Genomic DNA, 23,137 nt, shown 5'->3' on the forward strand with positions numbered 1-23,137 from the left:
ACTCATCATTGATATGAATGTCATTCTATTTTTTTGGCTTTTAATGATTTCTTTGAAGTCTGTCATGGTCCAGGTGTGTGCCAGTGTGTCTCCCTCCGAGCCGGCATCTCCACCCCTGGGAGGAGCCTCAGTGTTCTGCTGATTGCTCACACCTGTGGGTAATTTAGCCGGGGACTCATAAGGCCAGCGTACTCAACCTCTCTTTGCCAGATTCTCAGCTAACCCTAGTTAGTGCAGGCCACCACCGTGAGGTCGCACTCGCTTGGTGAATTACCTTGTCTCATCGTGTGTTTCTCTCATAGCCACACCAAGCTGCCAAACATTAATCTCTGCCGAAGAGCTCCAACCCGGACACTGGACCACCTGACAGTCCCACAGGCTGTTCACCTGAACCACCTGCCTGCCTCCCTGCCTCCACGCCAGGAATTTCGGACCACACACCCGGACCACTCACCCCTCCACGTCACCACCGACCACCCGCGGCAAGTATGAAGTATGAAGGAAGATTCAGAACAAACGGCTTATCCATATTTCTCCTGAACCATACCTGAACGTCTGTACTCTATTTACAGTGACTCTGACCCAGATTGCTTACTTAGCCCAGGCTGCTTAAGACCCCTTTGATTCAGTTGTGGCACTCCGCACTTGTTAACCTCACTTTCCAGTTTATGAACACTTACTGAGTAAATAAACAGTCTCTAAAACTACTTACGTGCTGTTCAGCATCCTGCATTTGAGTCCTTTCACCTTTGAGGCGGCCTCGGCCGTGACCAGAGATGGGCAGTAATGCGTTACCGGTAACACGTTACCAGTAACACGTTACTGTAATCTGATTAATTTTTCAAGTAACGAGTAAAGTAAGGGATTACTATTGCAAAAACGGTAATTAGATTACCGTTACTTTCCCGTAGGAATACTGCGTTACTAAAACCGTGTTTGTTTGTTTGTTTGTTTTTTGCAAGAATGTCTCACGACAGTGACGTAAGCGAGTGCGCCGTTAGTGACAACAGCTGTGTGCAGATCAACAATGGATCACATATCGATTGTGGGAGAGAGTATGAGCGTGCAGCGTGGAAGTACTGACCTTTGAGTTTGATTCCATTAAAAAGTGACAAAAACATTAGCGTCCATTGTGCGTGGGAAGAAAACTTTTTTTTACAGCGAAAAAAACCCCCTAAACTTCCAAGCAAGCACAGAGTGCGCAACGATGTAATGGGAAATTCACAGAGAAAGTCGCGGATTCTTCAACTGACCGCGGCACACCTGCACCAGGGTAAACCTCCGCCTACCACAGTCCTGCTTTACAGGTGAAAATAGAGCAACAGGACCGCTGAGCCTTTGACTTTATTTTCTGCTGTGTTTTACTTGCATCTATTTGAAAGAGTGAGTGTAAACACAAAAAATATTTTATTTTATGTGCTGGAATGTGCAGAAAATAGGTTTAAATGTTAAACTAATTTATGCAAGTCATAGAATGTTGTATATAATTAAATTTTTGCTTGATGCATAAAGTTAAAAGATTAAAACTGATAAAACAAGTTAAAAAAAAAAAAAGACTTTTCCATTTGATTAAATTTTGTATGATGTGTAGAAAAAGTAGAATTGGGCTGACAGATCTATCGCGTTATCACCTCTTCAGGTTGTAAATCGTGTTTTTAAAAAGTAACTAGGTAATTACTTTTGAAAATAAGTAATTAGTAAAGTAATGGGATTACTTTTTTGGGGAAGTAATCAGTAATTAGTTACTGATTACTTTTTTCAAGTAACTTGACCAACACTGGCCGTGACAAAGTCATCGTTTTCAAGGATGAAATGATTGTACAGCATACATCCTGAGTCACTTTAAAAAAAAACAAGAATTGGGTGCACAGGATGAATTTATTTTGGATTTTCTCTAATCAAGACAGGGTCAAACATATAAATGTCCACTAATATTTGGTCAAATGTATGGGCAGAAATCTGTGCCATCATAAACTGAATTTGAATAAGTTAAATTTGAATTTGAATTGCTCAGATTGAATCTGAATTGTAACTTGAATAAATGCTTTTGAAAACTGAATTTGAATTAGTCTAATTTGAAATTGAATTTATGGTTTGAAAATGATCATCACTAAATTGAAATTGAATTTTATATTTTGAAAATGAATTGATTTGCTTTGAAACTGCATTTTTATCCTTAAAAAATTCAGCTCTTGAATAATTTCAGTCTCACTTCTCACCATTCAGTTTCAGTTCTACAATTCAATTTCAGTTCCAAAATTCAGTTTTTTGGAACTTGCATCCGGTTCCGGTTCAAGCGCAGATTAATGGAACTACGTTTTACTAGCGGACCGAAAGTGTTACTGATGGGAATCTACAGCATCTTGAGCTGAATTAAGACTTCAGAAGTCATTCATCATGTCGAATGACCAGCGGATAAACTCTCAGGTTGGTAATAAATGTACTACATGTATAAGAACAAGCGTCATGTTAACAAATGATAGCCGTAAGGTAACTTTTATGCTTATTGTAGCTGCTAGCTAAAAACGCTAATTTAGCGTAGTTTGCCCTGAATTCAGCTTTGACAAAACAAATGATCGACTGTTTCTAGTAGAATTCCAAAGTTGTCATCTTGTACCCTCTCAGAGTACCCCCTCTGTATGCTTAGAGACCCCTACAGTAGGGAAACATGCAAAACAGTGCATATATACAATTTTAGTGATGATCATTTTCAAACCATAAATTCAATTTCAAATTAGACTAATTCAAATTCAGTTTTCAAAAGCATTTATTCAAGTTACAATTCAGATTCAATCTGAGCAATTCAAATTCAAATTTAACTTATTCAAATTCAGTTTATGATGGCACAGATTTCTGCCCATACAAACGTCCCTTTGTAAGTTACACCTCAGAGTGACATTTTTGGTTGCTGTCAACAAGATTCTGGAGTAATTATGGCTGGATATTTGACCATCTTCTGGACAGAATTGGTAGAGTTTAAATGGGTGAGTTTCCTAGCATAGACCCGGTTTTAAGTGTAATCCACAAATTTTCAGTAAGGTTGAGGTTAGGGTTGGGAAGACCATTCCCGAAGCCTAATATTAGCCTGTTTTATCCATTCCAAAGCCAGTTTTAATAGATGGATGTAAATGGATGCAGAGGCCTGATGAACAGACTAATAACATTGTATCAAAAAAGAGGTTTTTTAAATTAAAACCAGTTAAGCATGATTTCAGAAAGAAATTTTATTTTTTACACAAAATGCGTTACATTTACAATATGGTTTTCCTATGTTGTTCCCTATAGATACGACACATGTCAGTTTTGCTGCGAGATCGATCAACTTTAGACCAGACAACAAACGACGGAGGCTCCGGAAAAGTGCTATCAAACGATGAGTTTATTAACAGCCCGGAGAAAACATCAACATATGTCTTCTGACCAAAATACATGTTGTGGATACTTATAAAGCAGTGGGGTACACGCCCCCCCATGGCGTCAATGACAGATTAGAATAGGTTCCAGACCTTAGTCACAGTTAATCGTACATCTTTTAATAGCTATAAGCAGACATAGAACTTCTCTTTTCTATAACACCTTCCATACAAGGTAATAATCTTAAGCCCTCAGGGTCTCTGAGGCTAATTATTGACTCTGCTCATCTGTTACCAAGTAGAATAAAATGCAACAGGTTTGCAACAAGAAGCTGGAAACATTGGGGCCTCTGCTCAGGCCTATTCCTAGATTATATGTATTATATGTACTGTAAGCATGCATTGCAGTTATCCTTCTATGTTCTAGTTTCCCTCAGCATGTATCACCTGGACAGTCACGCCAGTGAAGCTTAAGACCCTTAATGAACTGAACATCAACTCTAACCAAGCACATTCATGCATTGTGTATAAAATGAACTCAACCTGTAAAAATAGAAAGGTCAATGTGATGACAAACATATTCAATGCAATTTTTATAAACCCTGCAGGAAATATTACCGATAAATGATACTGTAAAACATGTTATTAATACATTCTTCATAAGGCAGATTATATGGTAGCAATAAAAGAATCTCTGAATCCCAACGGTTTCTTTACATAAAAGTAAAATCAGGTCTTCACAATGAAACCTACAAATAAAACACAGAAAATTGTGGCCCTAAATCTTCCCTAAAAAAACAGTATAAGTAGAGATTATAAATTTGTGCTGCTTTCTGGTGTTATCCCAGCATCCCTTGCCATGGCGTAGAAATGACCTTCATTTTCAAGCAGGTTGCTCGGCGAATCAAATTCCACTATTTTTCCAACATCAAGCACCATTACCCTGTTAGAAAGACACACAGGATTTAATAGTAGCCCACTGAGAAATGTCCATACTGTGTGGCTTTGGCAGCCCCAGCTCAAAAGTGAAAACTGATGTGTAAATATTTGTGCTGTCTCTGTGAACAGTTAACTCAGGGGAGATACAACAGACACGCTCATTCTAAGGAATCAAAGTTTAAAGGGTTACACAAATAGTGCTGCCTTTTATTACAAGGTTGAGGTCAGGGCCAATCTGTTGTACTGCTAGTTGTTCACTTTTATAATGTCCTGCTAAACTGGCAGAACTATCTAGCATATACCCATTTAAAGATTCATTGAATCCAAGTGAAGTTACTAGTGATGTAACTTCACTTGATGTAACGCCAAAGTATAAACCAGAACAGAAATGGAAAGCAAAATAATCTAAGTAATGAAAAGAACACACAGACCTACAAATGCACAGTATCAGATAGTCAGCTCAACATCTTAGCCAAAATAAAGTAACTTACAGTAAAGTAAGTTTAGGTTCAAGTCCAAGTGTTAAAACTACTAATGGAAAACAGAGTCAGTACCCCTTGGTCTAGATCATTTGGTCAAATATTACTCTCATGTATGATTAGGGGTGGGTTTAAAAAATTGATTTCCCAATTCAAATCGATTTTAATTTGAATAATGCGATATCGATTCAGTAAATCCTGAAATCTGTTTTTTAATATAAATGTATTTTCCAGAAACACCAGCTTAAAACTTACCAAACTATTTCAGCAATCGCCATACAGCTAAACTAGGGTAAATGGATACCACGAAAAGATGTAAACACAAAGCAAGATCCAACGGCACGTACATGTACATGCTGTTGGGTGCTGAAAGCCGATATCTCATAGATTCTGAAACTACATGTTTTGTCAATCTCCGACCAAAATTCACTGAACCAGCAGCAAAACAAGACCAAATTTAAGCTTCATGTCAGAAAAACATCGTCATGAATTCCAAAAATGTTAAGGGAAAAGGTATAACTCACCTAGAGCTGTCCATGATACTGTGCAGGCGGTGGGCGATGGTAAGCACTGTGCAGTCTGAGAACTCTTTGCGGATGGTGTTCTGAATCAGGTTGTCTGTCTCCAGGTCAACAGCTGCTGTGGCTTCATCCAGAATTAGGATACGTGACTTTCTCAGGAGAGCTCGGGCCAGACACAGCAGCTGCCTCTGCCCAACACTGGAAAGATTGTATTAAAGTATTGATATCTTAAGAGGGTTTTTGTAGCGCAAAAGAAAAAAGTAAACCACAAATGACACTCATGTGTTCAAATACAATTAGGGTTTATGTAAGTTTTGCAGAACATTACATAAGGTTTAGAATAACGAACTGTACAAAACTTATACTTATATATAACTTATACCCAGAGGCCGTATTGTTAATTTTATTACCCACCTGAGGTTTTCTCCTCCCTCTGCCACTTTATGCTGTAATCCTTCCTGCAGCCCTGATACATAGCTCTTTAGATGAGAGAGCTCCAGCACTCTCCAAATCTCCTCATCGCTGAACTTGTCAAATGGATCCAGGTTCATCCTCAGTGACCCCGAGAACAAAACGGGATCCTGTGCACACGGGATTACAAATATCAGTGTACTTTTAGAAATATCAAACTCTTTGACAAGGTTATTGTTTATATTTATGTGTATACCTGTGGTATAATTGTGAGTCTGTGTCTCAGGTCGTGCAGGCCTATTGTAGCGATATCTACATCATCAATGAGGATGCGACCTTCAGCAGCTTCAATAATTCTAAACAGGCAGTTGGTAAGACTTGATTTCCCAGCTCCTGTGCGACCAACAATACCGATCTGAATGCAGTGAGAGAAAACACATAAGATCAAAATAACAGCTGGCACATATTTGAAGAAAAAAAAAAAAATCTACACATTTTTCTTTCTGGATATAAATTGTATTTAACAGTATAGCAATAAATAATGCAATAATAAGCAAATATACTCAGTCTGTACTTAGTTTGTAAAAGATCTTAGACATTTCAGTAATGTTACAGAAAGAAGCAACATTTTTCAGAGGTAGCAGATATTTTACAGTGCTTATAGTCATCACTGCTATTGACAGTAATTCCGTGATATATGTTATTGCAATGCAGACAGTCTTTACTCAGTTTTACTTTGACACCAATATTTCAACGTTGTCAGTGTTTGAGCTTACTCCAATCCATTGGGGACTCTGTTGTCCTATTGGGAGACTTCAGTGCACACGTGGGGAACAACAGGGGGACCTGGAGGGGCGTGACTGGGAGGAACAGCCTCCCGGGTCTGAACCCGAGCGGTGTTTTGTTGTTGGACTTATGTGCAAACCAGTGCATGTAGCACCAGGATGCTTTAGGCCACAGGTTGATGATTGATTTTGTAATTGTATCACCAGACCTGTGGCCATATGTTCTGGACACTCAGATAAAGAGAGGGGCTGAGCTGTCAGCTGATCACCATCTGATGGTGAGTTGGATCAGGTGGCGGAGGAGGATGCTGGACAGGCCTGGTGCACCTAAATGTATACTTAGGGTGTGCTGAGAATTGCTTAGCAGAGGCCCCAGTCTGCGAGATCTTCAACGCACACCAAACAACTTCTTGGTGGCAGAGCCCCTAGGGTGGATGAGGTATGCCCTGAGTTCCTGAAGGCTCTAGATATTGTAGGGCTGTCCTGGTTGACACACCTCTACAGTGTTGCGTGGACATCAGGGGCGGTACCTCTGGATTGATAGATGGTTCCCATTTTTAAGAAGGGGGACCGGAGGGTTTATTTCAGTTATGGGGGATCACACTCCTCAGCCTCCCCGGGAAAGTCTATGCCAGGGTGCTGGAAAGAAGGGTCTGTCTGTTAGTCGAACCTCGGATACAGGAGGAACCATGTGGTTTTCGTCCTGGTTGTCGAACACAGGACCAGCTCTTTATCCTCTCAAGGATACTTGAGTGTGCATGGGAGTTTTCCCAACCAGTCTACATGTGTTTTGTGGACGTGGAGAAGGCATTCGACCGTGTCCCTTGGAGTGTCCTGTGCTCCAGGAGTATGAGATCCTTGGCCCATTGCTACGGGCCATTCAATCCTTATACAACCGTTGCAAGAGCTTGGCCGCATAGCCGGCAATGTCAGGCTCGTTCTTGTTTGGTGATGGGCTCTGCCAGGGCTGCTCTTCTGTTCATAATTTTTATGGATAGAATTTCTAGGCGCAACCAAGTGATGGAAGGCTTTCACTTGGGTGGTCTCAGAATCTCATCTCTGCTTTTTGCAGATGATGTGGTTCTGTTGGCTTCATCGGGTAATGGCCTCCAGCTCGCACTGGAACAGTTTGCAGCCGAGTGTGAAGCGGTGGGAATGAAAATCAACACCTCCAAATCTGAGGCCATGGTCCTCAGCAAGAAAGCAAAGACCCAGGAAACCATGGAGAGATTATATCTCTTGGCTGGCCTGGAAATGCCTTGGTGTTCCCCTGGATAAGCTAGAGGAGGTGACTAGGTAGAGGGAGGTCTGGGCTTCTCTGCTTAGGCTGCTGGCCCCGCGAATCGGTCCTGGATAAGCACAAGAAGATGGATGGATGGATGTATTGATAGCAATGCTGAATATTCCGGCCTAGCAAAAAAAAAAGTTTGGGAACAACTGCCCATAAACTAGTTACATGTTTACATATCACAGCTGATTATAATATACAGTAATACACATAATGTATAAATTAAAAGAAAAACTGATAGTTCACATTATTTTACAGTTTAATTATATGTAATTACTGTCAACACAGATTGATCTGTGGCATCTTTCTTGAGTAATTGATTAATAGATTGGTCTATAAAACATTAAAAAAAACCCCAAACAATAGAATGTCAATGTCTTACAGCACAAAGTCCAAATTACAAATTTCAACATAATAGCTTTTCTTAACTCAAATAAAAAATGATGTGCAGGTCTGTATCTGGAAGCTACATTTTAGATACAGTTGGCCAATGTCAGCCAGCAGAAAGCTTGCACACGTTGTTAATAGTTAACCTTTTAAATTAAAAAATAGTGGTACAATTTTATATATTATGGATTTTTCAATGAGGGAGAAAAAATCTTCCCAATGATTTAATGTCCATCCAATTTTTTTCTTTTTCTTTTTTAGCAGTGCATGCTTTTGTATCTTTGGTGAATATGATATCAGATACAGTAAAACCTATAACTTTTACAGGAACTTTATACATATATGGAGACTCTCCCTCTCACGCTCACACACACACACCTTCTCAGTGCTGTTGATGTCACAAGTGATTCCATGCAGCACTAAATCCAATTCAGGTCTGTAACGGACTTTGTAGTTCTCAAAATGCACTCTTCCTGCCTCTGGCCACATCTGTGGAGGTCGAGTGTCAGTTACCCAGTCAGCCTGTAACAACAGAAAAAGAAGCAGAACGCATGTGTAATATAATACAAAAGCTATCAAATTGAGCTAAGTTAGCTCTTTTATATGTTGTGCATTAATATTCAAACCAAGATAAATAAGAAACAAAATTATACAGACGCCATACATACAGACATGCACACATTACACCACTAAAATAAAGGAAAAAAAGAAAACTTAAAAAGACGTCACACTTGGTAAAAAATTAAATAGCTCAAATGAAAATATGCAACCAAGATTAACAATTAAGGCCAAGTGTACATGTGCAATGTTATATTCTAAATCAGATTAAATTCAGTATGAACATCATGATGGGATGTGCTAATCATTGGAGCTCTGGTGCCATTATGAATAAACAACCCAACTCAAATATAACAGGTGGAGTTCAAACATGTGAACTCAAATGTTAGTGAAACATAAAATGAAATTGTTGCATCAAAATCTCGTTTGTTTGACAATTATCTGAATCGTTATCAGTAATATGTTAAGAAACAGTGGAGAAACAGCAGCTGGGAATAAAAGTATTATCACTGTACAGTGAGCAAACACGGCAGTTGATGTCGCACACAAGCGTATTAGATTCCTGTTGAACTGTTACAGTTACAATAAACTCACAGCCTGTAGAAATCTTAAAATTCATGTCCTATTTAAGAAAACAGTAGATTTTGATTCAACCAAAATATAAATAATGTCATATGGCAGCATGGTAGTTAGCACCCACACACCCTATGGTAGCTGGGATAGGCTCCAGCACCCCCGTGACCCAGATAAGGATAGACTGAAGAGAATGGATGAATGGATAAATAATGTGTTGCTCACAAAGTATTTCTACATGCCTCGTTCTTAAGCTGAGTGTATTCGTTCACTCTCTCCACAGCTACAATATTGGTCTCCAGCGCTGAGGTCGTCATCACCAGCCAGTTGAGGGTCTGGGTTACCTGCAGAACCCCAACAGGAGAGAGGTCTGTGTTTACATTATTTCTGCATTTTATTAATATCACACATATAAAAACTGATGAAATAAGGATAAATTCTGAGTGTTTTTGTGACTGACATTAAGGGCATATGATACAGATAGGCCAACCACATTACTGTCAATAGAATCTCTGGAAATGACAGCAAACAGAGCAGCAAAAAACACCACCAGGTTTCCAACAAACTCCAGACGTATGGCCAGCCATCTGTCAAGAAAACAAACCCCACAAATATGCACACAAACAAATTTTAGGGTCTCATCATTTAGCATCACATGCTTATCTGTATTTGGTACACTGTTCAATGTCTGACCTGTCAGACACGATCCGCAGATAGATACTTTTGAGGTTCTCATCTATAGTTACTTCATTGTGTTTAAGAAACCTTTCTTGATGCTTGTAGGCTCTTATCACTGACAGGCCGGACACCGTCTCACCAAAGTGAGAGTATATCGGTGAGCGAGACACCGAGTCCAGCCGGCGCAGCTGTCTTGAAGCGGCAATATAAAAGCGCTGGGTGTAGAGAGAAAGACAAAACAAAATCAGTTTGCATTTCATATTATAGGAAAGTTAGGTTAGCTTTTTTTACACATCTTCTTTACCTTGTTTAGCTTACCTGTACAAAGAAATAGATCAGGGCCAGAGGAATGATAACTATGGCAAAGAAAGGAGTTGCCATGCAGATGACAAATACGGTCCCCAGTACAGACATCAGACACAGAAGGCAGGAGCGCAAGGAAGCAGGAATGGCCTCATCTATGGTAAAAATGTCCTTTGGGATAATATTTGGAGAGTTAGTATTTATTAAAGTCACAGGACAATTTTATTTATAGTGCACATGTAAAAACATAAAAAGTACATAATTAGCAAAATTATAAGTGTAAATAATACTAGAAGAATGAAGTCAATTATAAAAGCTAAAGTCAGGATATTGGAGAAAATGTCAATGATAAGTCATGGATGTTCCTCAGTGACTAAACACTTTTAAAGTTTTGAGTTATTCCAAAGATTATAGCTGAGTCAAAGAATATAGTCTTACAGCCACTCTAAAGACTTAATAATTTAATAATTAATTATTAGTCCATTAAGACCCTTTGGCTGTTATAAGTAGGATTTGAGGATACAAGAGAAATTAGCTCCTTCTTCCCTTTTTCCACAAGTGGCTGAATTTAGTAGCAGCAGCAAGCAGAGACAACAGCACTACAACCATATTACTGCATTACAGCAAATTGTTTTGATTTGCTACTGTGTAAATAAAATAAAATAAAATTGATCAGTATATTGATTTCATATGTTGTGTTTATACACCACTCTGCATTTAATTATTAATCTCTGGCTCTCTTCCGCATTATGTCTTTGACTCGTCTCCCTTCTTTCACCCCCAAACAGACGGCGTCTCTGAGTCTAGTTCTGCCAGAAGTTTCTTCCTGTTAAAAGGACGTTTTTCATTCCAACTGTCACCAAGTACTGACTCATAGGGAGTCATCTGATTGTTTGAGGGGTTTTTCTCGATTGTGGTAAGATCTTTACTATTACAATATAATGTACCTTTAGTGACTGTTACTGTGTGTCAGCACTAGATAAATGAAATTTAACTGAACTGTATACTTGAGGAGGCAATTGGGAAGAAAGCCTCTTTAAAGAAAGACTTAAAGAACGAACAGTTTCTTTACATTTCCAAGCTACAGATTTTGCATAGGTGCATGGACTCCATTAGAGGTTTGATGGTTGATAACTTTCTTCGACTTAATGAGGTGAAAACTGAAGTCCTTGTTTGTGCTCCTAAAAAAATTTGTACCTAGGGTTATGGAAAACTCAGGGTCACGTTCTACATTTGCCAAACCTTTTATCAGGAACCTTGGTGTAACTTTTGACTCAGCTCTGACTTTGGACATTCATGCTAAATCTCTGGTCCACTCCTGATTTTATCACTTGAGAAATATTGCTAAGCTGAGTCCCATTGTATCACACTCAGAACTGGAAACTGTCATACATGCATTTGTTTCATCTTGTTTGGAGTACTGTAATTCTTTGTTCACTTGTCTATGGAAAGCTTCTTTGGAGCATCTGTAAGTTGTTCAGAACGCTGCTGTAAAGCTTCTGACCAAGACTTCTAAGTTCTCCCGTGCCACATGCCTGCTGAACCAGCTGCACTGGCTCCCTATTAAATTCACTTTAAGATTAAGATTATGACTCTGACGTTCAGGGCCCTGCATGGAAAAGCACCAACATATATCAGTGATCTTTTACATCTATACATGCTCAGAAGGTCCCTGAGGTCATGTGATAGGGCTTGCTGGTTGTCCATTATACGAGGCTGAAAACAAAGGGCAACAGAGCTTTAGTAACTGTGGCCCCCAGACTGTGGAACTCTCTTCCTTTGAACTTGAGATCTGTGGACTCAGTGGTCTCTTTTTAAAAAACAGCTAAAAACTCATCTTTCTAAACTTGCTTGATTTTTGTTTTTATGTTTTAGCTTCTCTGTGAAGCACTTTGTGATATTTATCTTGAAAGATACTATACAAATAAAATTATACATACTTTTACTTTACTTTAACAATTTTAAGAATATTTAGGGTTGTATTCAAACATTTAAGCTAAAGTGGGGAAAAAATAAATAATACAAGTAGATATACAACTTGCAGCAAACACAAATAAAAGCTTTTTTTAATGTTAAATTTAATGTTTAGTTTTTTAATTTTTAGCACTGTTATTTTAGAAATGACATTAAAAACTAGTTATACTTTGTATTTGTAATCATACAAGCCACAAGAAGATAAAATAAATATTAAAATTCATGAAAAGAATCCTTAAAAAGTGAACTACAAGACCCTACCTTTGCAAAGCGGTTGATCACTCTTCCAATAGGTGTAGTGTCAAAGAAAACCATAGGAACTCGCAGGATGTTGTTAAGAAGTCGTGAATGCAGGATACGAGATGCATCAATGGAAGCATTGGCTAGGAGCAGTGTGCCAAAGAACACAAAGAGGCCTGCAATAAAAACAAGAACGTTTCTAAATAATAGAACTACATTTTTAACAAAGACAAATCCACTGTGGACAGAACCTTGAACTTACAGTAACACTTGGGTGTGCTTTTCCCTGCCTACTGATATAGAATGGCTGTTATTATTATTACAAAATAATAATAGGGCAATAATGACAGAAGAAATTGTATTTAACTTTTTTCATATTCAATTCTTATTTTTATGGGGAAAAAATAGTTCAATCAGCAATATATGCTCTGCATGTAAAGCTGAGTTCAAGCTGAACCAAGGTCCAAATTGACAGTCTTGATTCTTTGTCCTTAATTTACAATATAAAGCAGCTGGAATAAAACATATACAGTGGGGCAAAAAAGTATTTAGTCAGCCACCGATTGTGCAAGTTCCCCCACTTAAAATGATGACAGAGGTCAGTAATTTGCACCAGAGGTACACTTCAACTGTGAGAGACAGAATGTGAAAAAAAAAATCCATGAATTCACATGGTAGGATTTGTAAAGAATTTATTCGTAAATCTGGGTGAAAAATAAGTATTTGGTCACCTCAAACAAGGAAAATCTCTGGCTCTCACAGACCTGTAACGTCTTCTGTAAGAAGCTTTTCTGTCCCCCACTCGTTACCTGTATGAATGGCACCTGTTTGAACTCATCATCTGTATAAAAGACACCTGTCCACAGCCTCAAACAGTCAGACTCCAAACTCCGCCATGGCCAAGACCAAAGAGCTTTCGAAGGACACCAGGAAAAGTATTGTAGACCTGCACCAGACTGGGAAGAGTGAATCTACAATAGGCAAGCAGCTTGGTGTGAAAAAATCAACTGTGGGAGCAATCATCAGAAAATGGAAGACATACAAGACCACTGATAATCTCCCTCGATCTGGGGCTCCACGCAAGATCTCATCCCGTGGGGTCAAAATGATCATGAGAACGGTGAGCAAAGATCCCAGAACCACACGGGGGGACCTGGTGAATGACCTGCAGAGAGCTGGGACCAAAGTAACAAAGGTCACCATCAGTAACACACTACAACGGCAGGGAATCAAATCCCGCAGTGCCAGACGTGTTCCGCTGCTGAAGCCAGTGCATGTCCAGGCCCGTCTGAAGTTTGCCAGAGAGCACATGGATGATACAGCAGAGGATTGGGAGAATGTCATGTGGTCAGATGAAACCAAAGTAGAACTTTTTGGTATAAACTCAACTCGTCGTGTTTGGAGGAAGAAGAATACTGAGTTGCATCCCAAGAACACCATACCTACTGTGAAGCATGGGGGTGGAAACATCATGCTATGGGGCTGTTTTTCTGCCAAGGGGACAGGACGACTGATCCGTGTTAAGGACAGAATGAATGGGGCCATGTATCGTGAGATTTTGAGCCAAAACCTCCTTCCATCAGTGAGAACTTTGAAGATGAAACCAGGCTGGGTCTTCCAACACGACAATGATCCAAAACACACCGCCCGGGCAACAAAGGAGTGGCTCCGTAAGAAGCATTTGAAAGTCCTGGAGTGGCCTAGCCAGTCTCCAGACCTCAACCCCATAGAAAATCTGTGGCGGGAGTTGAAAGTCCGTGTTGCTCGGCGACAGCCCCAAAACATCACTGCTCTCGAGAAGATCTGCATGGAGGAATGGGCCAAAATACCAGCTACTGTGTGTGCAAACCTGGTAAAGACCTATAGTAAACGTTTGACCTCTGTTATTGCCAACAAAGGTTATGTTACAAAGTATTGAGTTGTATTTTTGTTATTGACCAAATACTTATTTTCCACCCTGATTTACGAATAAATTCTTTACAAATCCTACCATGTGGATTCATGGATTTTTTTTTTTTTTTTTTTTTTTTTTTTTTTTTTTTTTTTTTTTTTTTCCCACATTCTGTCTCTCACAGTTGAAGTGTACCTCTGGTGCAAATTACTGACCTCTGTCATCATTTTAGGTGGGGGAACTTGCACAATCGGTGGCTGACTAAATACTTTTTTGCCCCACTGTAACTCTGACATATAATTTGTCCCCAGTTTACAACATGATAGAGCAACCAGCACTATTTCATTGTTATCCATGGCAGCATTGACAATTCAATGATAATTTCAATAACTTCCTGGGGTATATTGATATCAACTGTTCTTCCATTAGATTTCTATTTATATTAAAATAAAATATGCTGCATGTCAAATGTACACACTGTTTTTTTTTTTTTTTTTTAATATCATATGAAAAGAAAAAAAAACACTTTTGAAAGGTGTAAATAAAATACTGTTAAAGAACAAATAAATAACAAATGTTTTCCCTCCCTTTGTACTCCTCTGTATTTTTTCACTCATCTCGTCCCTCTCCCTTTATTTATTTTCCATTTAAATAAAATAACTGTTGGTGATTAAACTCAGTCTCAGGCTGCTCTTAATGTTGCAGTGAGTAAGATAACTTGAGCCTTTATATTTAGTAATAGTGAGTTAAAAAATTACTGTAATTAATCATCTCTTTACTTCCTGGATGTTTGGCTCCTAGTTGTACAACACTTCCACTTTCCACATGACATCATCATCATACTGATGTCATTGCTCTAGTTTAATTATCTTTCTACCCACCTTCTTCAAGCATATCTTTCTACTATCTCCCCTAAGTATCCACAAGTATCACATGTGGAGTTCCCCAAGGTTCCATCTTGGGACCCCCTCTGTTTAACATTTACATGCTCCCACTGGCACAGATGATAAAGAACAACAAAATAAACTATCACAGCTATGCAGATGACACACAAATATATATCACAATGTCACCAGGAGACCGAGGCCCTGTACAGGCTCTTGGTAAATGCACTGAGGAAATTAATGACTGGTTGTGCCACAATTTTCTCCAGCTAAACAAAACTGAAGTAATAGTCTTTGGTGCCAAAGAAAAACGATTACAGGTCACCAGAGAACTTCAATCTATACATCTAAAAACCACAAACCAGGAGAGAAATTTGGGTGTAGTAATGGATGCAGACCAAAACTTAGAAAAACACATTAAGACAATAACAAAATCATGGTAAATGGCCTGTATTTATATAGCGCTTTACTAGTCCCTAAGGACCCCAAAGCGCTTTACACGTTCAGTCATCCACCCATTCACACACTGGTGATGGCAAGCTACATTGTAGCCACAGCCACCCTGGTGCGCACTGACAGAGGCGAGGCTGCCGGACACTGGCGCCACCAGGCCCTCTGACCACCACCACTAGGCAACGGGTGAAGTGTCTTGCCCAAGGACACAACGATCGAGACTGTCCAAGCCGGGGCTCGAACCGGCAACCTTCCAATTACAAGGCGAACTCCCAACTCTTGAGCCACGATCGCCCAAGAATATTTCAAGGATAAAAGATCTGTCTCAACAGGACCTGGAAAAACTAGTCCATGCATTCATTTTTAGTAGGCTTGATTACTGTAACAGCATCTTTACAGGTCTGCCTAAAAAAATCAGTCAGACAACTACAGCTCATTCAGAACTCTGTTGCTCGAGTCCTCACTAAGACCAAAAAAGTGGACCACATCAGTCCAGCTCTGAGGTCTTTACACCAGCTGCCTGTCCGTCAGAGGATAGACTTTAAAGTTCTGATGCTGGTCTATAAAGCTCTGAATAGTTTAGGACCAAAATACATCAGTGACCTCCTGACCCAGTATGAACCTTCCAGATCCCTCATCTGGATCCGGTCTTTTATCAGTTCCCAGAGTCAGAACCAGACACGGAGAAGCTGCATTCAGCTTTTATGCTCCATATATCTGGAACAAACTCCCAGAAAGCCTCAGATCAGCTGAAACACTGTTTATTTAAATCCAGGTTGAAGACTCACCTATTCTCAGCTGCATTTGAATAAAACACCAAATCCACACTTTTAAAGCTTAAATTTCAAAACTTACATTTTAACTACTGATTTTATCTACTGTTTTTTTTAATAAATTTTAAATCATGCTTTTTTTTTTCTTTTTTTTTATTACCTTGTTGTTGAATTGTGCTATATAAATAAACTTGCCTTGTCTTGCCTAATTCCTATTATTGCTGGAAATCCATTTTGCTAAGATGGGCCAACAGAGTTTAATCATTAAATAGCTTAACTGAATTCTGTATATCAATAAATTCCTCATAATTGTCTCTACTTATTAACCTAAAAAGTTATAGGTGCCTATGCACTTTGCAGCATGGGTCCCTGTGACAAAGGACCTAACGCTCACAGTGCACAAGTCCTCTAGTACAATAAAAAGACTGGAAGTTTAGGTTATCTATATAGCGCTCTAAAAATGAGTGGATCCTAAATAACAGGGTACAGAATTTTCCTTACTTTAAGACATAAAGTTGCTTAATGTTAACTTACATGAACCTGAAAATATTTGCAAATAAAAAAAAAGGAACAACGAACGACTGTTAAGTTACCCTGAGCCACTCCAAGAGCTCCGAACACTCCCACCCTTGTGTCCCTCTTCCAGGAAGGGTATGTCATGTTGTAGTACTCCACAGAATCACTGGTCCAGTCACTCAACCACAGATTTTGACCGGTGAAAGCAGCGGTCTGGATGAAGTAAATCAGGAAAACCATGGCAGAATATCCCCAGCCCATGGCTCGCAGGTACTGCAGGAACACTGCAAGCTTCACCTGGAAATCAGCGCGAGACGGCACTCAGGAAACAGGCTATCATTTGTTGTAATCTTGCGCTAGTTGTACAAAAACATTTTGTTACCTGTCCTATTTCCATAGTTTCCTTCTCTATAAGTTTCTGGCCTTTCTGTGGTTCATCAGCATTTGCAGATTTTGTAAGGGAATTATTTCTTCTTAATCTGACACTAAAAATGAAAAAAAAAAAAAAATGAAATGGACATTCTGCTAAAGATGGTATTTGAAACAAGCTGTTTCCCTGGTTTCATCTATAACTTGCCTGCCATTGCGCTGGCTGCGGCGGATACTGTTTTCTTGCTCCAGTGTAAGAGAAACAGTGTCCTCCGAAGCACCGTCAGGTTGGGCATTGTCTCCGCCTGGGAAGAGCTCAATGTCTTCTGCATCCTGGCCCTCACCTAAATGAACAATATACATGGTGTTTTACAAATATGGCAGTAATTTATGGTGTCTTGGGTCAATATGTGAACAACATCAACACAAAGTATTCATAAAAGATGACAAAAAGAAATTTAATTCATTCATATTAGTGGTATCCTGAGACTATTACCAATGCTATTATGTTCCCTTTCAGACCGTTCAATATTACCCAACAGTACCTTATTGAATATTTGTTTAATCCCCCTCATCATACGCTGCTACTCCCTTTATTCTATTGCACAATACTATGTCACTTTCTAGAATTGCCTGCACAGATAGTTAAGTTATTTATTCTCCAGGATATAGTTATATATATTACTTTGTTAGAGTTATTTGATACTATGCCTTTCACTATCCTACTGTATATTACTGTATACTACTATTCTTATTGTATATATTGTAAATCTTATTCATCTGTTCCTCTGTCTCTCCTGCTGCTTTGAGCATGTACATGACAAAAGAATTTCCCTCGGGATAAATAAAGTTATTCTTATTCTTATATAATTTTAGCATCGGTTTTGGTTTTACATCTAACAAAACATGTAATGTGTGCAGATTATGTTGCTAATATACTAAGAAAAGGTTGTAATCACCTGTTTCTGAATTTCTCTGATTGCTCTGCTCAGTGGCATATGTGTCGAGAAACTTAGAAAAAGTTCCTCCACTGGCACGAAGGTTTTCATAGGATCCAACTTCAGAAATGACTCCATTCTCCAAAACCACTATTTCATCCACGTATGGCAGGAAGCTTATGCCATGAGTCACCAGGATACGAGTCTGTATGGTCAGAGATATATGAGACTCAAGTGCATTCACCAATCTAATAAATGAAAATATTAATATTTATAAAGTATATAAACACATCTACTGTATATCTCCCAGCCTGACTTTAAAACCAGTATAAATTCACTATCAGATGAGAAGTGTTGCAAAAGCAGTAATAAAGCATATTAATTAAATTTAAAGCAGGCGCTAATAAAGTTCAAATGAGATAGTAATTAATAATAGAGTAAAGATATCCAAAGTTTAATGATTTTTAATAGACAATTATTAGAAGAATTAAATATAAATTCAACAATAACAAAAATACTGAACTGACAGGATTTACAAAAACATTGTAATTATTAAAGAAAAAGAAAGAAAAATGAAAAATTATTAAGTTGTATTTATCAAAAAGAGAATATAATTCAGTTCACAGACTGACTTGACAATAATTAGTTTAATCATTTAAAAATCATTTATAAAGCCATGCTTCCTAGTGTTTTGGGTTTAATTTCTATTTCCAGATTATTGGTTATTCGTGGTTTTGTTCTCTTGATGTTATTTGTTATTCTGGTTTCTAGTTTAAGTCACTGTCTTCCTTGTGTTCCATGTGCCATGTTCCTTCAGTCTGTCTCTCCATGTCAAGTCCGCATCTTTGTGAATTGTCTCTTAGTTCCTGTTTTATTTTGATAGTCCCAGTCCTATGTGTCTAGTTTTGCTTCTCCTTGTCTTGTTATGTATAATGAACCCCAGCTGTGTCTCCCTCCTGTTTCTCATTCCCTGACTGCTCCTGTGTTTTCTCCTTCTTTTTACTGGTCTGTCTGTGTTCCTCCGTGCTGTTTTCTCTGCTTGTTGGTCTTTGTGTTACCTCCCAAAGGTTTCCCTTTAGGTTCTGCACATGCCATCACCACTTCTGTTTGTATTGTCATTGTGTAAATAAAGCTCACTCTCATTTAAGTCAGTGCCTGCATTTTGGGTCGTATCTCACCTCCACATGGCTTGCCTTGCTAGCCGTGACATTTTCTAACTTGTCAAAGGAGCTTGCAAAGAAAAGCGTCTGGACTTCTTTAAGTTGCTTGAAGACGTTTCACCTCTCATCCGAGAAGCTTCTTCAGTTCTAAGGTCAAATGGTGGAGAGTCCCAGATATAAACCTAGTGGGAGTATCCCCCCACAGAGGGACAAAAGGACCCCCTGATGATCCTCTAATCCCCTGCAAGCTCCTTTGACTACAATGACCTGGATGACTGAGAACCTTCACAGACACATTTTCTAACTTGTAATTCTATTTCCAAGTGGCTTTCATTCCTAACCTTTCATTATTAGCTATTCAGTTATCCTGGTCATTTAGTGATATTTAGCCTATTGTAACCTCTACATAATGCTCTGGTCCTGGGTAAAATGAGGTAAAATACTACAAATTAGACACCATGTTTTCTATGCAAGTAACAGCTGGAATATCCTGGGCAGATAGTATTTCATGTCAAGATTCATCAGAAGAAATTAAATGAGAAATGGGAAAGTTTTTTTTTTCCTTTTTCCTCCCTTTTTTCCTGTAAAATAATTATCAAATGTTTTTAAGCACAAACCTTGTCTTTAAGTAATCCATTGGGTCCAATTACATTTTCAAAAAGATGCTTTCCTACATGGGAGTCCACAGCAGACAAAGGGTCATCTAATAGATAGATATCAGCCTGACTGTAGACTGCTCTGGCTAAGCTCACACGCTGCTTTTGACCCCCTGAGAGATTGATACCCTGAAAAGAGAAGAAAGGAGGGGAAAAGAGACACACTCTTTTAGCCTTTCCTTTATAATCAGAAGAGCTCTTCTGTTTTGTTACTTTTTTGTCATGTATTTAAGAAACAAATATTTTACATGTGTTTACAATAAAGACCATACACAGTATTTGCATAGAGGAAAAATATTTGTGTAACAAAAAACCTGAACCGTTCAAAGTGTTACTCACCTTCTCTCCAATCTCAGTGAGGTCTCCTCCAGGCAGCAGCTCAAGGTCAGGGGCAAGAGCACAGGCCTGTATGACCTTTTTGAAGTTCTCTTCCTCATGTGGAGATCCAAACAAGATATTATCCTTCAAAGTAGCATTTTGGATCCAGGCTTGCTGCGGTACAAAAGCAAGAGAACCCTGGAAAGAAATAGACTATTACTCATGTCTTATCATAAAAAACTGGCATTCACAAAATTTCATCCAGACCAAACACTACCATGCTAGATGGGAAAAAAAATCAATTCTTTTACTAGAAATGTTAGAAAACTCCACTGAACTTAGTTTATTCTGTGAGTAAAATGATTTGAGTTATTCCCTTTTCAATATGGATAAAACTGTTCTTTGAACAGGTGGCTTGCCCAGTGGATTTAGCATTGTTTTACATTGTCTTTCTAAAAAAAATGATCACACCAAGCTGGAGTAAAGACACTTATGTAATAAAAAGACAAAAAAGAAACTGGAATTTAATTTTATGAATTAGAAACCTTGCTGAGCAAAAATTCTTATTCTTCTTTTGGCTAATTTTTTTAAGGGTTGCCACAGCAAATCCTCTGTCTCAATTTCACAAAAACTGTGCTAAAATGCCTCAATTTGTAGAAAAATATACTTCTTTATTCTGCTGTGGCTGAATTAATCTCCACCAATGCTGATGAGTTTAGACCAGATTATCAATACTGCCTTGAACGAATTAGGCTTTTGCTTTGTTAGCTAAAGCCTTTAATGTTTATTATTGCATACTTAAAAAAAAAAAAATTGTAATGTGATTGTTAAAGTCTTCTATGCTTTATTGTTTATTTTATGTGTTTGTTTTTGTTTTATTTTGCATGTTTTTTTTTTAACGCACACTGTCAGATACAAACGGGAAAAAAGCCATTACCCCAATGTTGATAAAACCTTTGGTACTGTGCATCTCTCCAAGGAGGGCTGACATAAGAGACGACTTTCCTGACCCAACAGCTCCCACTACGGCAACCAACCGACCAGGCTCAATGTCCAAATTCACACTGGACACACATAATAAATATGGTCATTACTGTAAAAACAGTAGGAAAAATACAACTGTGTTTCATAAATGTGTGGAACATAGTGTACCATTTGGATAAAAAAAGCACGCAGTGATTTGCAAATCATTTAAACCCTACGTTTAATTTAAACTAGGACACAGATGATGTTTCATATGTTGAAAACGAAAATTTGTGTGAACTTTTAAACATATCCTGAGTTTGAATTTAGCCAGACAGGAAAAACTTTTAAAAAGTGCCTGAAGCAACATCTCACAGTTAATTAAGTTAACTAGTAACTTTTTGATGACCAACACAGACATACTCTTTCAGCAGAGGCTTTGCATCTTTTTCCCAAGCAAAGGAACCATCACATATGCTCACAGCAGTATCTAAAAAATGAACACAGACCAAGACAGAGCTTAACAGATGATAAAAACTGTGACTAAGCTTCAATCTTCAGCTGTAGAACAAGTGCAAATTCTAATGGTGAACATACTGAAACTGGGGTCTTGGCGCACAATGTCACTGTCGATGTCTTCCCCTGCCAGAAACTTCTCCAAGCGCTTCTTAGACACTGCTGTCTGAAAATTCAAAGAACAGGTTAAGTTTGATGTTATCACAGGCTTGATACATGTGCGTGATGTAGCTCTGTTCACTTACTTGCACAATGGAAGCAATGAGCATGGGCAGCATGGCAAGAGGAGCTCGGAGGATGTTGAAGAGAGAGATGGAAGTAAAAGCTCTCTCAGCAGTTAACACATTATCGTTGCTCACACTAACAAATATTGCAAACGTGGCCAGAGAAACCTGCAAGTACAGTCAGTTTAAGAAAAAAGTTTGTTTACCATTTGATTCTAGTCTCTGCGAAGCTCTCTGACAGAACTCACCAGAGCTGGAATGCAGCATGAGGTAAGAATGGAGAAGGAGTGTAGGTAGGCAGACTTCTTCATGACTTTTAGTTCTTCCCCTCTAATGTCTTCCACCTGCTTCTGGAAGGATGGCTCCCAAGCATACAGCTTCAGAATCTGGTGGGAGACAAAAGAAAAAGACAGGGAGGAGGCAGTGAGGCAGAAGGAAGGGTGCGGCAGCAGAGCACTTATTGTTCAAGTTACTGCAGTTTCTTGAAGCATCAATGTCTTACATGTAAGGAAGGCATCTACATACACCATGAATACACTGAGTAAGGGAGCTCACCTTGATCCCATTTAGAATTTCATTCATGATTTTCATTCTCTTATCTTTAAAGTTCATGTTCTCTATCTGAAAAGAGACACAATGTAGCTCATGTTAAACAGGCAATAAGACAATACTTAAATAAAGTGTTTTGAACAGCAATTTATTCTGTGTAATTCATTTGAAAAAAAAAAAAAAACAACTTTTTCACCAGCAAGAATCGCATGTTGAAAGTTACAGTGATCACTTTCTTCACATTATAATTAATATAATTAAACTCCAAAGAAATTTTTGGTCAGTTTATAGAAGGGAGACTGGTCTATGAGAGCAAATCTGTATGTTGACTGTGAGACACGTGGCTGAGCCTGCATGCTGCGTCACTCAATTGTCTATCTACTTTTGAGCCTCTGAAAGAGGGGGACTGTATCAAAATCTATTAAACAGTCAATGCAA

General features: G+C 38.6%; 1 protein-coding gene and 1 long non-coding RNA gene across 3 annotated transcripts in view; one reads left to right on the forward strand and one right to left on the reverse strand.

Moving 5' to 3' along the window:
- The first annotated feature begins 1,167 nt into the window (after positions 1-1,167).
- On the forward strand, positions 1,168-11,631 carry LOC143421796 (uncharacterized). 2 transcript variants are annotated; one of them, XR_013101380.1, is made up of 4 exons: positions 1,168-1,307; positions 2,227-2,427; positions 9,578-9,662; positions 11,064-11,631. It is a non-coding gene; the product is annotated as an uncharacterized LOC143421796 (long non-coding RNA). The 2 variants fall into 2 exon arrangements; XR_013101379.1 differs by lacking the exon at positions 2,227-2,427.
- The window catches only part of LOC106675127 (ATP-binding cassette sub-family C member 2-like), a 32,794-nt gene continuing 13,018 nt past the window's right edge, over positions 3,362-23,137 (reverse strand). The window contains exons 11-32 of the mRNA XM_076891691.1: positions 22,706-22,771; positions 22,399-22,536; positions 22,172-22,318; positions 22,008-22,092; positions 21,834-21,900; positions 21,385-21,511; positions 20,469-20,645; positions 20,091-20,258; positions 18,335-18,518; positions 17,584-17,719; positions 17,389-17,491; positions 17,084-17,303; positions 12,511-12,665; positions 10,291-10,446; positions 9,988-10,187; positions 9,755-9,881; positions 9,537-9,638; positions 8,542-8,685; positions 5,960-6,118; positions 5,707-5,873; positions 5,296-5,490; positions 3,362-4,296 (exon numbers count right to left, since the gene is read on the reverse strand). Coding sequence (XP_076747806.1) covers positions 4,167-4,296; positions 5,296-5,490; positions 5,707-5,873; positions 5,960-6,118; positions 8,542-8,685; positions 9,537-9,638; positions 9,755-9,881; positions 9,988-10,187; positions 10,291-10,446; positions 12,511-12,665; positions 17,084-17,303; positions 17,389-17,491; positions 17,584-17,719; positions 18,335-18,518; positions 20,091-20,258; positions 20,469-20,645; positions 21,385-21,511; positions 21,834-21,900; positions 22,008-22,092; positions 22,172-22,318; positions 22,399-22,536; positions 22,706-22,771 — 3,153 coding nt within the window. The 3' untranslated portion in view covers positions 3,362-4,166. The remainder of the gene's footprint in view (positions 4,297-5,295; positions 5,491-5,706; positions 5,874-5,959; positions 6,119-8,541; positions 8,686-9,536; positions 9,639-9,754; positions 9,882-9,987; positions 10,188-10,290; positions 10,447-12,510; positions 12,666-17,083; positions 17,304-17,388; positions 17,492-17,583; positions 17,720-18,334; positions 18,519-20,090; positions 20,259-20,468; positions 20,646-21,384; positions 21,512-21,833; positions 21,901-22,007; positions 22,093-22,171; positions 22,319-22,398; positions 22,537-22,705; positions 22,772-23,137) is intronic.

The sequence above is a fragment of the Maylandia zebra genome, linkage group LG13 (genome assembly GCF_041146795.1).
Source record: "Maylandia zebra isolate NMK-2024a linkage group LG13, Mzebra_GT3a, whole genome shotgun sequence".
In the NCBI taxonomy this organism is placed as follows: Eukaryota; Metazoa; Chordata; class Actinopteri; order Cichliformes; family Cichlidae; genus Maylandia; species Maylandia zebra.